Source organism: Diadema antillarum, unplaced genomic scaffold (genome assembly GCF_040938485.1).
Source record: "Diadema antillarum isolate AM-2024a unplaced genomic scaffold, OU_Dant_1.0 seq00000244_RagTag, whole genome shotgun sequence".
NCBI classification, from domain to species: Eukaryota; Metazoa; Echinodermata; class Echinoidea; order Diadematoida; family Diadematidae; genus Diadema; species Diadema antillarum.
The window spans coordinates 382,558-395,389 of NW_027271288.1; the positions used below are offsets into that span (position 1 = coordinate 382,558).

General features: G+C 39.2%; 1 protein-coding gene across 1 annotated transcript in view; it reads right to left on the reverse strand.

The window, feature by feature from the left end:
• LOC139729519 (vacuolar-sorting protein SNF8-like) overlaps window positions 1-12,832 on the reverse strand; it is an 88,049-nt gene that overhangs the window by 59,011 nt on the left and 16,206 nt on the right. Inside the window, exon 5 of the mRNA XM_071640444.1 lies at window positions 4,162-4,236. Within this exon, the coding sequence (XP_071496545.1) occupies window positions 4,162-4,236 (75 nt within the window). The remainder of the gene's footprint in view (window positions 1-4,161; window positions 4,237-12,832) is intronic.

Genomic DNA, 12,832 nt, shown 5'->3' on the forward strand with positions numbered 1-12,832 from the left:
ACGCACAGTCCCTATACCTACAGGTTCGTTAATCCGAAAATTTGTGGCGTTATTCTGAAGGTTCGTTATTCCGAAGACTGGTTAATCCGTAAATGAAATTCGGAACAATGAACCTTCGGAACATCGAATCTGAGGAATAAAGAGCCTTCGGAATAACAAACCTTCGGAATAACGAGCTGTAACCAGGGGGATCGAGGAGGGGGATTTTCAAAATTTTCTCCATCTTCTTGAAAAATCTATTTCGAATTTTCACCAAACTTGGCAGATAGGCCTAGCATCTTTATGGTGATAGTACTGTAAATACAGTTAATGCATGATGTAGGTTCAAGTTTACTATGACAGATGAAGGGATGCCCCAAAAGAGGAGGGGGTAGGAAGGAGGCTTATTTTTCACATTTTTTGTCTTTTTCCTGAAAACTCAAGATGCATCCCTCGGATAATAAAATTATATATCACCTTTAAAAAAAACATTCTATACAAAAATGATGGAGCTAATAGAGTGCTGGTGCCTGTTATGGTAAGTTGATTCATGAATTGATGTTAAGTGCGGTGGAGGTGGATTTGTCACATATTCAGCTTCTTCTTGAAACCCTTATATAATACTTTGATGAAATTTCACGTCTGCTTACTAAATGACGTGGGGGCTACCCTGGTCTTATCCCTATCTTTGGGGAAGGGGAACAACTTGGATTTGTAGTCCCTTCGAACAAAGTGGGATTCTATTACCCTAGAGATACCTCCCACGTTCGGTGAAAATCCATCAAAGATTTCTCAAGAGGATGCAGAATATGTGTAAATTGCCCTCACCCCCTCGATCTGGAGACCCCTTGATCCGCACCATAACCAAACATGAAATTTCATTCATTAACGCTGTATCTTCATAGCACTAACTTAGCTCTATCTTCATCGGTTTGACAGAAGAAGAGTTCCAGAGTTTAGGGACGCTGAACCTTCAACCCCCTGCAGCCCCCCCCCCCCCCCCTTTGGGGGAGGGGGGGGGGGGCTCATTTGAACAAATTAAGATCATAATTATTACCATAATCTTGCTATCTGTCAAGTTTGGTGAAAATCCCTCATAGATATTTCAAGAAGATGCTAAAAATGTGGAATATCCCCCTCCACCCATCACCCCTCCCCCCCCCCCCCCCCCGATCTGGGCACCCCTTGATCTGCCATAATCAAACATGGCATTTCATTCATTAATCATGTTAATGTCTTCATATCACTAACTTAGCTCTATCTTTTTCGGTTTGACAGAAGAAGATTTTTTAAAATTCACATTTTTGCGGGGATGTTAAAAGTGAAGCTTAAATCCTCCCTCCCCCCCCCCTTCGGCGATGGGAGGGGGGCGCATTTTAACAAATCAAGATTATATTAACATAAATATGACTGTATCTCACAAGTTGGGTGAAAATCCGTCCTAGATTTTTCGAGAATGTGCTGAAAATGTGGAAAATCCCCCTCCTCCCCCTCACCCCCGATCAGGGTACCCCTGGGTCCGCCATAATGAAACATGACATTTTAGTCATTAATGTCTTCATAGCACTAACTCAGCTCTTTCTTTTTCGGTTCGACAGTTGAAGAAAAAAAAATCAAGCGTTTAGGGACTCTGAGGCTTCAACTCCTGCCCCCCCCCCCTCCTTATAGAACTGGTGTGTGTGTGTGTGTGTGTGTGGGGGGGGGGGGCTCATTTTTACAAATTACGATCATATCACCATTAAGATGTTATCTGCCAATTCTGGTGAAAATTCATTGTAGGATTTGCAAGAAAATGCTGAAATTTTAATTAAAAACTAGAAATGTCGCTATGGCGACTGATGCCTCCGCCAAAATGCATAATTCTCCCAATAGGTGTATAGTATAATGTCTTCACAATGTGAGATAACAGTTTCACATATCTGGCAAAAGTCTGACTGACCCTTTTATAAGTTTATGCATTGAGTAATTTTCAAGGTATAAAGAAAGAGTGTAATTACAGTATAAAATAGATTTTTTTTTCATTTAAACCTGGCCTTGACCCTTAACCTTTGACCTTTGACCTTCTGGCAGGAAATTTCCAAGAGAATCTCCATTAGCTAATATATGTACATCAAGTCTTAAAGATAATAATGCAAGCATTGCATATACTAGTATATGAGGGAAATAGTAAAATTTTGATGAGATGACCTTGACCTCTGACCCATGACTATTGACCCATGACCCCTAAATTCCCTAGATAATCCCTGCCAAAATGTGTATATACCAAGTTCCATTAAGATAGGCCTACATTGAACCATTTGTGAGAGAAGTGAAATTGTAACATTTTCACCTAATCTTTGACCTTTTGACCTTTGACCTTATGACATGAAACTCCCCTTGGAGAATCCTTATGCAGTAGATATGTCTATACACTAAGTTTCAAGAAAATACCTTTGGGCATTGCATGGATATGGGGAAATAGCGACATTTTTAGCATTTGACCTTGACCTTTTGACCTTTGACCTCTTGCCAATGTCACTAAAATCTACTCAACTAATTGCCGTATCATACATCATCCTTGGACCAAGTTTGGTGAAAGCTGCTTCATCCAGTTTTGAGTTATCACGTAAAAAGTTAAATTTTAGGATTTGACCTTGATCTTTGACCTTTGACCTCTGTCCGATTTCACTCAAAAATTAATCAAGTAATTGTCTCACCATACATCATCCTTGGACAAAGTTTGGCGAAATTTGCTTGATCCAGTCTTGAGTTATCGCGTAAACAGATAAAATTTCATGACTTGACCCTGACTTTTGACCTTTGACATTTGGCCGATTTCACTCAAGATCTAATCAAGTAATTGCCCCATCATACTTTATACTTGGACCAAGTTTGGTAAAATTCCCGTAAATATTACTCAAGTTATCGCATAAATGAATGCGGACGGACGTACGGACAACACGAAAACATAATGCCTCCGGCACCACTTCGTGGCGGAGGCATAAAAAACAAGACAGATGGTCGCTAAGACAGGTGGTAAAGATGGTAATGGGTCGTGCGCAGCTTTGATTGAGAGTTTCTCTTCCATCTCTACATAATATAGGTGAGATGAATGGTTTGCACATTTCCCGGCGACGTTTTGCACATTTCCCGGCAAAATTGAACATTTGCATATTTCCCGGCGCCACGTTTGCACATTTCCCGTTGATGAAATTTAGAGATTTGCACATTTCCCGGCAAGACGTTTGCACATTTCTCGGCGTTTGCACATTTCCCGGCGAGACGTTTGCACATTTCCAGGCGTTTGCACATTTCCCGGCGTTTGCACATTTCCCAGCTCCACAACCCCCCCGCACTTTTTTGCACCATACAAATGAATACATAGAGTGTCACCACTCTGTCAGCTGAAGAAACCCGGAAGTTGCACCCTACAGAAGTTGCGGTGACGACCTTTTTTGTTTTGTTTTTGTTTTGCTTGTTAGCTGATGAAAACTGGAAGTGGCACCAGAAGTCTGAAGTGGGCCCCCCCCCCCCCACTTTTGAAAACGTGGCGCCGCCCATGTGATGGGGCTTTCAGTTCAGACAGCTTGCCTTTAGGACTACCGTATGTAAAGTTGGGATGTTGCATACAAACTGTACGAATTGAGGGAGCCTACGCCTGTGCTGCACTTCATACACACTGTGCACGTGCCTATACGCTACATGGCTGCAGCGTATAGGCGTAGTGTGTAATGGAGTGCTAGCACGCTCATAGCGTATTACATGTGTGTACTCCAGGTTTTGTCCACATACGTATAGAAAACACACTATAAGTAGGAATACTATACAGAGAAACTAGACTACACGTGTACATGCCATGACTGCGCAGTAGTGCAATATAGTTATATTTATCATGTACTACTATAACAAAATTTCTGCACGTCACATGGTATCAATCTCGCCAATCACAAATCTTGCTATTGATAGCGCTATCCCCTATAAAGCAATATACACTCAACATGGGATGCCCCCACCTTCTCACACATTCACTACCAGGCATCTACCAAAATATGGCCCTTCATGCACAGTACTTAATTACACAACGGTCATTGATCTTGGGTCACCTCAAAACTGCGATGCCTATCAGCACCCTTCACGACGCATAATAAAACCAAAGAGAAAATAGCGAAGAGCCAACCTGGTGTTGCATTTAATTAAACTTACCATGACCATTCTTGCCCTGTCTTCATCCCATTTGAGTTTTTCCTTCAGTCCTGACACAGCTACACAGCCAGTTCCCTGGACATGGGCAGCAAAGAAGTATTGCATTTTAATAGGAGAGCAACAGAACAAATTGAGACTACTTTCAAGATGTGGGCATTTACAAATGCACGTGCATGCTCTGCAATATGAAATTCATGTGAAAACAAAAGTATGCGACTACACAGCTGTGATACATCCTAATTAGGAAATATCAAATTACATAATTGATCTCAAGGTAGATACATTGTACATTGTAAGGGTATAATTCTTTTACATTTTTTTTGTGTAGTTTCCCTGAAGTTCAATAGTCTTGCAAGGTGAGTAGATTTGCTAATGCAAGGCAGACCAGTTACCATTAATTGTACAGTTCTGTATAAAGATACTTGAAGTACTCCCTCAATAGTCACACAGACTGTCTGTGAAATTCATACGGTAGCTAGCGCAAAGGATTACGAACACAAAAATACTTTGAACACTGTTAGGTTATCAAAAAGTCAAGGTGTGCAATCTTGAACATTATCTGTTCATAGATAGCCCCACGAAACATCCTGCCTGATCTTATCACTTTTGATATCATCTGTGATGACTATCTGGGAATGTAGCTGACATTTCCCGTTATATCACATGACGTAACACCTAGATATATCACATATGACGCAACACCTAGATAGATTCTTGTCATTTGATTGGTTGTTTGCTAATGTCCCAATTTACCAAATGTCATCACTTGTGCAATTCTGGCTAAAAATTCTGTGCAATCTTGGATCCATATGATTTGCTCCATCGCAAGCAATGCCGAGAACATGTAAAATGCTTGCGTTTGTAGTTTGTATGTGACAGCACACTAGCACAAAGCGCTCAGTGAGCACTCTCAATCTCAGATCCTGCACATTCTCTCTTGTTTCTAAATTCATAAAACATCAAATGACAAGGATCTATTTCAGGTGTTACATAAAACAAATAATAAATGCTTTTCATTCATAGTGTTAATGGACAGAATATTTGATTTGGCGAAAGAGGAAATTTTTGATCCATTCAACTCAGCTGCACCTTGTTGAATGGATTTCATCTTCCATCTCATGAAATATTCTGTCCATTGCACTAATTCATTATTTGTATAATATTGGGATGCTAGAGATGTTGCTGTGGTGACTGGTATGCCTCCACTATGTTCTATTGGGTATACAATCGATACATCTTGAAAATGCGAGATGACAGTTTCATACAGTTGGAAAGAAACTGAAATGACATATATATACATGCTAAATCTAAAAGTTTGATGGCACAAACCCAAAACGTATTGAGTAGTTTTACCTTCCTTGATTCAAGTTTCATTTGCCCCTTGCCCCTTGACCACTGACCATTGACCCCATGGCCCACAACTTTCTCTATACAGTTGTAGTCACTATCTGATACTACACCAATTTTGGTTACAAAACTTTTAGTCATTTTCAAAATATGGAAAACTTTGCCATTCTTGCTTTCTCACATGACATTTGACCCCAAAGCACAAACATTTCCTTACAGAAATATTGCTTATTACTATACCAATTTTAATCAAGTATCATACATTGCGTCATTTCCAGGGTATGGAGAAAATAGTGTAATTTTAGTCATGGTTATGGTACATGTATAATTTTTGCATTTTAACCTGACCCCATGACCCAAAACTTCCTATTACAGACAGTCATTGTCAGGAAACTGTTTATGTACCAAGATTCATGAAATTATCTTGAGCCACTTAAGAGATGTGGAAGACAAAATGTGAAATTTCAGAATTTCAGATAGACCTGTAGAAACATACAGATGACCTTTAACCTGGAGCATGTATGCCCACAAGTTCATAAGGGCAGCTTCATCAACTCTCATTTACATATTTGTATCCCGCTTTTTCATTTGGATACCTTAAAACATGGCGCTAAAACAAACAGTTCTTATCAAAGTTTCATATTGTTCACAAAACTGTCTGCAGACAGATGGATGGAAGGATGAATGAACAACCCAAAAATATATCAAAAAGCATAAAAAATATCTACACTTTAGGCTATTTCAATCCGCCCAAAATAGGCATAAATTAAAACAAGTTAGGAACACAGCAAATTATTGCCGACTATGATTCATAGCAAAATGCAACGAAAGTTTGTCATGCACACACAGCTTCCTCACAATAGTACAAGTGTTTATCATATATGCACACTGGCATTGGTCTGATTTTCGGACCAGTAAAAATCACTGTCAAACCAGTAACTTTTGATGTTAGGAATGGACCAGTAAAAAAAAGAAAAAACTGAAAAACTGCATACCTACTCGTCTGACAGACAGGTCGGACCAGTAGAGAAAAAAAAGGGTTAGTATTAAGCACTCCTGTATACCGCAAAGCAATAATTTCTGCAGCATGAAATTTTCACAAATTTGAGCCGAAGGCCTTTTTTCACAGCATTAAATTTTCGCGAATTGTTACTGGCATTCAACGCATATAGTGCAGACAAGAACTTCTGTGTGCATTTAATTTGTGTGAATCTTGGCTCTCGCGAAATTTGTGAAATCAAAATGCATTCAAACATTGGAACCTCATTTAATGGAATAGTAATCTTATCTTGGGAGAAACAGACACATGGTCAATGATCTCTCCTTATGAGAAGCCAGTGTAGGACTGTAGCTGTACCTATGCCATGGAGCAAAAAATGACAATTTATTGTTTGTGAATAGCTGACTGGCCAGATAAACAAGGAAAATGAAGTCCATAATGATTTGTCTAGTCGTATAGATGCCAGATAGCTCATTATGCTAATTGTGCTTGTGACAGTCAATTATGGCCTAAAATTGCCCAAGGTTAATAAAATGGCAGCACCGCTACCAATCTAAAATAATCAACAAAAAAGGTGATGAAAATCTTTTCCAGTTTGTGCACATGGTGCATGCTCATGGCACTGCCTACGTTGTACATATTAACTCATTGAGGACGGACTGATTTTGCTATAACACGCATTTCCCATAGACAACTATACTCGGGACTCGTCCACAACGGGTTAAGGCTAGCCAGCTCATTATGATAATTACTCCATTTGGTCCTTGTTCTTTCAGACAATTGCATTACTAAAAAAATTGAAGCTGGTGTCATAAAAGGATTAATTTGTCATATAAACTGTTGACAAGCTTGTGTTATCCTTGTGTTCAAGCTTCCTGCATTAACCCGTTGAGGACGAGTCCCGAGTATACTCGGGCAGGTGTCTATGGGAAATGCGTGTTGTAGCAAAATCAGTCCGTCCTCAACAGGTTAAGGTAATAGCAGCATGTTACATATCATTTTCTTTTCATATTAGATTTTGCTAATTAGCCTAATGAAGTTGTTTCAAAAGGTAATTTATTAATCCTTCCACCCTTTAACCACAAATACATCATTACAAATTTGCCCACCCTTTTTGTGCTGTTTTTCAAGTCATATGCAGTAATGGTTGAATATTAAGAATGATATTTTGTTAACTTTCTTGGAATGTGCCATTAATAGACCTTGGGCATTGGTTTTTCTCCCACATATCATATAACTCTGTTTTCTCTTAGTATCTGCTTTGAATATATGTGTTTGTTTGTATTGTTGTTCTTGTTGTTTTCTTTTGCTTTGAACTTTTGTAAGTAATTCATTATGTACCAGTTCTTGTATCTTTGTATGCTTTTATCAAATGTAAAACAAAGGAACTTGAATTTGAAGATAATTGGCAACAATCAATGTTTAATGACTTCAAAAATCTTTAAAAAACCTCTTCCTCTTTTTTCTTGTTTGTTAGTCAAATGAAACAAAATACGAGAAGTGCAATTTGCATAAACATATTCTGAATCATAGTGACAAGCAAATTATGGCACTATCCAGCAGGGATTATAGATTAAATTAAAGAAGATTTTTGAAATGATAGAATACAAACCAATGACAGGAGTTGTTTAAAGGTAGTTGAGCAGGTTTTCGGTCACAGCATTGAAGGCATGCACAGTACATCAATAAGTATACACATCTTTTTGTTTTGTTTTTTTTTTGTCTGGATATATAGACATCATGAAATAATCGTTGCAGAGCTCTCCTAACTGAGTATCAATTACTTTCTCGCTCAAAGTATAAGGCAAGGACAATGGGTCCTCATCAAAAAAATAACATGAGTTGAGAGCATCCTACACCATTGTTCCTCCCATACCTTTCCTTCTGTCAATACAGGACAAAAGTGTGATGCTATGCTCCCCTCCCTCTGCCCCCCCCCCCCTCCAGCAAAATGATCTCCAATCTTAAAGGGACAATGATGCAAATGCATGTATACTGATTTACAGTACCTCCAACATCTCTTATGTGACCAAAAGAATACATTTATCTAAATATGTGTCCTGGGATGCTTTATGATGATAATTACCTCTGCCAAGGGAGGATGTTCAATGTTTTCATCACCATTGGTTTGTTTGTTTGTCTGTCTGTGCTCAAAATCACTCAAAAAATTGTGCACTGATTTGGATGAAACTTGCAGGAAAGACGTAAAAAAGACGTATGACGTAACAAAGGCTTCTAAATAGAGAAATCAGGCGACTTTTCAGTGGGTTGTAATCACTGATCTCTATGGAAGAGCAAGATCGGTGGAGGTCTGCACTCTCAGAGTGCTTTTCTAGTTTCTACTATCTGAAATCTTCCTTCAGATTATTTGCATGAAATGCTTCCCCCCCCCAAAAAAAAAAAAAAAAAAAAAACCAAACCTGACAAGACTTCAAAACCAAAATTTTGTCAGTGACATCCTTACTTAAATAACTACTAATGAATCGCCAAAGACATGACAATACACCTTTCCTTTTCAACTCTTCGAGTGCCACATTCACATGCCAGACTCAGTCAATGCCGTGCCGAGTTTGCATATCATGTTCACATGTGCAAACTCATTAAATCCAATCGATAAATCACCCAATGCCATAGTATAATCATAGCCTATCACATGATTCCATTCCTGTCACATGTGTAGCTTGCATCGATGTGCTGATTTAATACCAAGCAGCATTCCCTTATTGAATTTGGGACTTGTAATTCCAAGTGTTTATCACTATTTTGTGCGCAAGAGTCATGCTTCTGCAATAATGCAGCTACTGGTCATTCAAAAGAAAAACAATGCGAGATATGTCATAAAATTTACACCAGCTACAACTAAATCTAAGACTTCGCTCATTACATGTCCACTGTAACAAAAATCTATAAAAAGTTACATAGAATTTAAAAGCAGAATGACAGCATGACTTTTTTGCTCTCACAGAATAATGTAGCACACAAGAGGGTTTACACCATGGTACATAAAGAGTCAATAGACCAATCACAACTTGCATGTTTCCCTGTAATATCCTTGGTTGACGTCAGTAACATGGAAAACATGCAAGTTTGCTTAGTCCGAGGAAAGGTGCATTCAAATGTCATTTGTTAATCATATTAGTACTTTAGCAATGATTGACAGATGATGCCAGTTGCAGAATCTTGGTTTGAAAATCTTTTGTGGGTATACAATATTATATGAATAATTTATGAGTTGTGAGTGCATAGGGCACGAATATTGCACGAGGCGCGAGATAAGCCACTGGTCTATTCAACAAGGCGCGTAGCGCCGCGTTGAATAGACCAGTGGCGAATCTCGCGCCGAGTGCGGTATCACGTGCCCCAATGCACGAACAAAATCATAAATTATTCGTTTTATACAACACGTTGTCCACAATCACAGTACTAAATTAGTGACCGCTAATTCAGGAAGGCCCAAAAATAAATGTAACAATTAGGCCGAGAATTGTAAACCACCCTGTGTACTGCTTTCAAACACTCGTCATGATTCGACCACACAGGCACAGGAATCACAAACTCCGCAGGGTCTATACCCATTCTACGCTAACGTTAGATCAAGTTAGGCCTGACTGTTAAGCCGATCTGAGTTGTCGGTAGATCTAGTAGTAGGTCTAGACTTTCTCTATTTCCGGAAATGATTTTGTATAAAAACACAGAAAAATAATCAAATTACGGTTTCTCAACTTGAAATGAAGTCTTGATTTTGGGATCACTGTGGTCCACGTAGCAGATCAGAGTCAAAACTAAAAACACAGCAGTAGGTAGGCCGCAATACATGCAACTAGCTAGGTAAAGTAGCTGCGCGTACACGTTAACGTTGCAGTACTCCGCCGCGGTACGTTGCAGTACTCTGGTCTGTTTACCGGCAGCGCATCGCAGCGCAGCCGGCCAGCACGTACAATGTAGTTTGCTGGCGCTTTGCTGCTGTGAGCCACAGAACTCTGTGAGCGGCCATGCATTAGTAGCCCCCCACGAAGCCGTGCTATAGTACCTTCGAGCCGTGCAATAGGCCCATGCCAGGGGCCTATTGTATGGCTGTCACTCTCAATGAGTTTGGTAGGTATTTTCTATTGAATGTCATGTGACATGTTCTTGGCCAATCACAATTCGACATCATTCTGAGGTGTTGTATAAGTATATATATCCAAGTATTATCTGTAGAAAAATAGTACAAATATTCATAGTAAAATACATATATTTGTTTATGGCACATATTCACAGTGCCATAAGTTATTGATGCCAAGGGTATTGTGAATCGATGCAAGTCAAAATGTATTTGCACTGCATAGTTCCTTTAAGTTCCTTTAAGTATACCTGCACATTTTCTGGCCTGTCACTCACTTTGGAGTTGGCCTTCCACACAGTGTCTCCTTCCTTAGACAGGAACTAACAGAGCTTGGCAAGACCCGATTGTTCAGAGGATCTCAAAAACAGAAAAATCTGAATCTATCTTTGTACACGGGACACAGGTTTTAAGTCATTAGATATCTCCACTGATGCAATATATACAAGAGATGGTGGCCTTAAAAGTACAGCAAGGCAACACTACAGATAACTGTACATTGAATTTATTCTGGTAAACTGGTTGCATACAATGTACACTGTATCTGTCTTTGATAGTTGTTCAGTTGGCCTTGCACCCCACCCTTTATTTGTTTATATGAAATGCTTTTGATACTACATGTATTAGTCATACTTTTCTCAGTTTTAGGCAAGGAAAATTCAGTGGAGCTAAAATCTTCTTTTCCATGGTATTATCTCACACAAAGTCATGATAAAACATGCTTCATTTCAAGGAGATGTGAGATTTATTGGCCTTTGGCGCATCAGTAGGCCAACATTGTTTAAAAACACACCTGGCACTCTCCAAGAGTTACACCAGTGCCGCGTCATGAACAATATTGATCTACCAATTTTGGCAACAGCATCTGATCAGAGTTGCACTCCCTCCATTGGCACACCCAGTTTGGGGAGTTGTCACTCCCTAAATTGGCAACCTATTCAGAACATCACACACAGCTGAAGTCAATTATGCCTTTCATACACAGCAGTCCTTAATGTCACAGCACTTTATGTCTTGATGTGATATCAGTCAAGGTTACAAAGGCATAGGCTGCAAACACACACATCCCGCAATTCTATGAGCACCTTCAATGCCCCAAAATGAGATTCTTTTTCCAGGGGGCGAAAGAATGGAGAGGTTGGTAATCCACCTATGCCAAAGCAGTCAAGCGATAAGTGCAACCTTCTTCCACATTCAACTAGATTTGTACATGTGCCATTGAATGATGAAAGCACTGATTGGGCGAGAGGTAAAAAAAGAGCGTGCACTGATGGGCTCACAAACATTTTTGATATACACAAAAGATGCATCTGAATGGGGTCAGCCAACTGTTGAAATCAACTGTGCTCAGCCTTGGTGATGATTGCTAAATTTTATGTATGTACATCTTCATACGAGTTTTATAGCAAAACAAGCGCACTTATCATTGGAAAAAAAAAGGTAACTTAGGCAATGATACACTGAGTTTTCATATAGAAAGAAACAAAATGATAGAAGAAACTCTAATCTTTCTATCAAAGCCATTTTTCTGGGCAGCATAACAAAAATTTACATGAATATAGGCAATGAATGCAGACAGCCTTCTCTACACTTTGGGAACCTGGTATACATGGTTCTCAAAAGGAATCATGGGTTTAACAGATAACAAGCTGAGGTTTTGAAACAATATTTTATTTGGATGGTGTGAATGAAAATCCAGATTTAGATGTAATGAGACATTGCTCAATGAGTCTATTTGTGACTGTGCATCACAAAACGAACAAAAATTCGCACACTGATTTTCTGTGAAGACTGAAAATAGGTGAAATGGGTCAACCTAGCCGATCCTGACTTTTTCATATTTTATGAAAGGGCAAGTCTTCTTCTACATTATGCTAAAATCTAGGATCATAAAACGGGCAGGAAAGTGTGTTTTTAAGCAGTTTACCTCAAACACTTTTTGGTAGGAGAGTGTGATTAGGCTTGCCCCTTTTCATTTCTTACAGACCTTGCACACACTCTTCACTTTCAACTCTCATAACTTTTAACAGGATGATGTTACTGCTTTGAAAGTTGGCATTAACTATGGACAGAATGTGTTAATAAAGGCATGCTCAATTTCAGTTTAATCTGATTATCCCTTCATTGTTGTTACTCCGGTGGTTAATGTCCTGTTTTTTATCCCATTCATCGCACAGCCAGTGTGGCTTGGTAATGATTAAGCGCTTGAATAGTCACTGTAC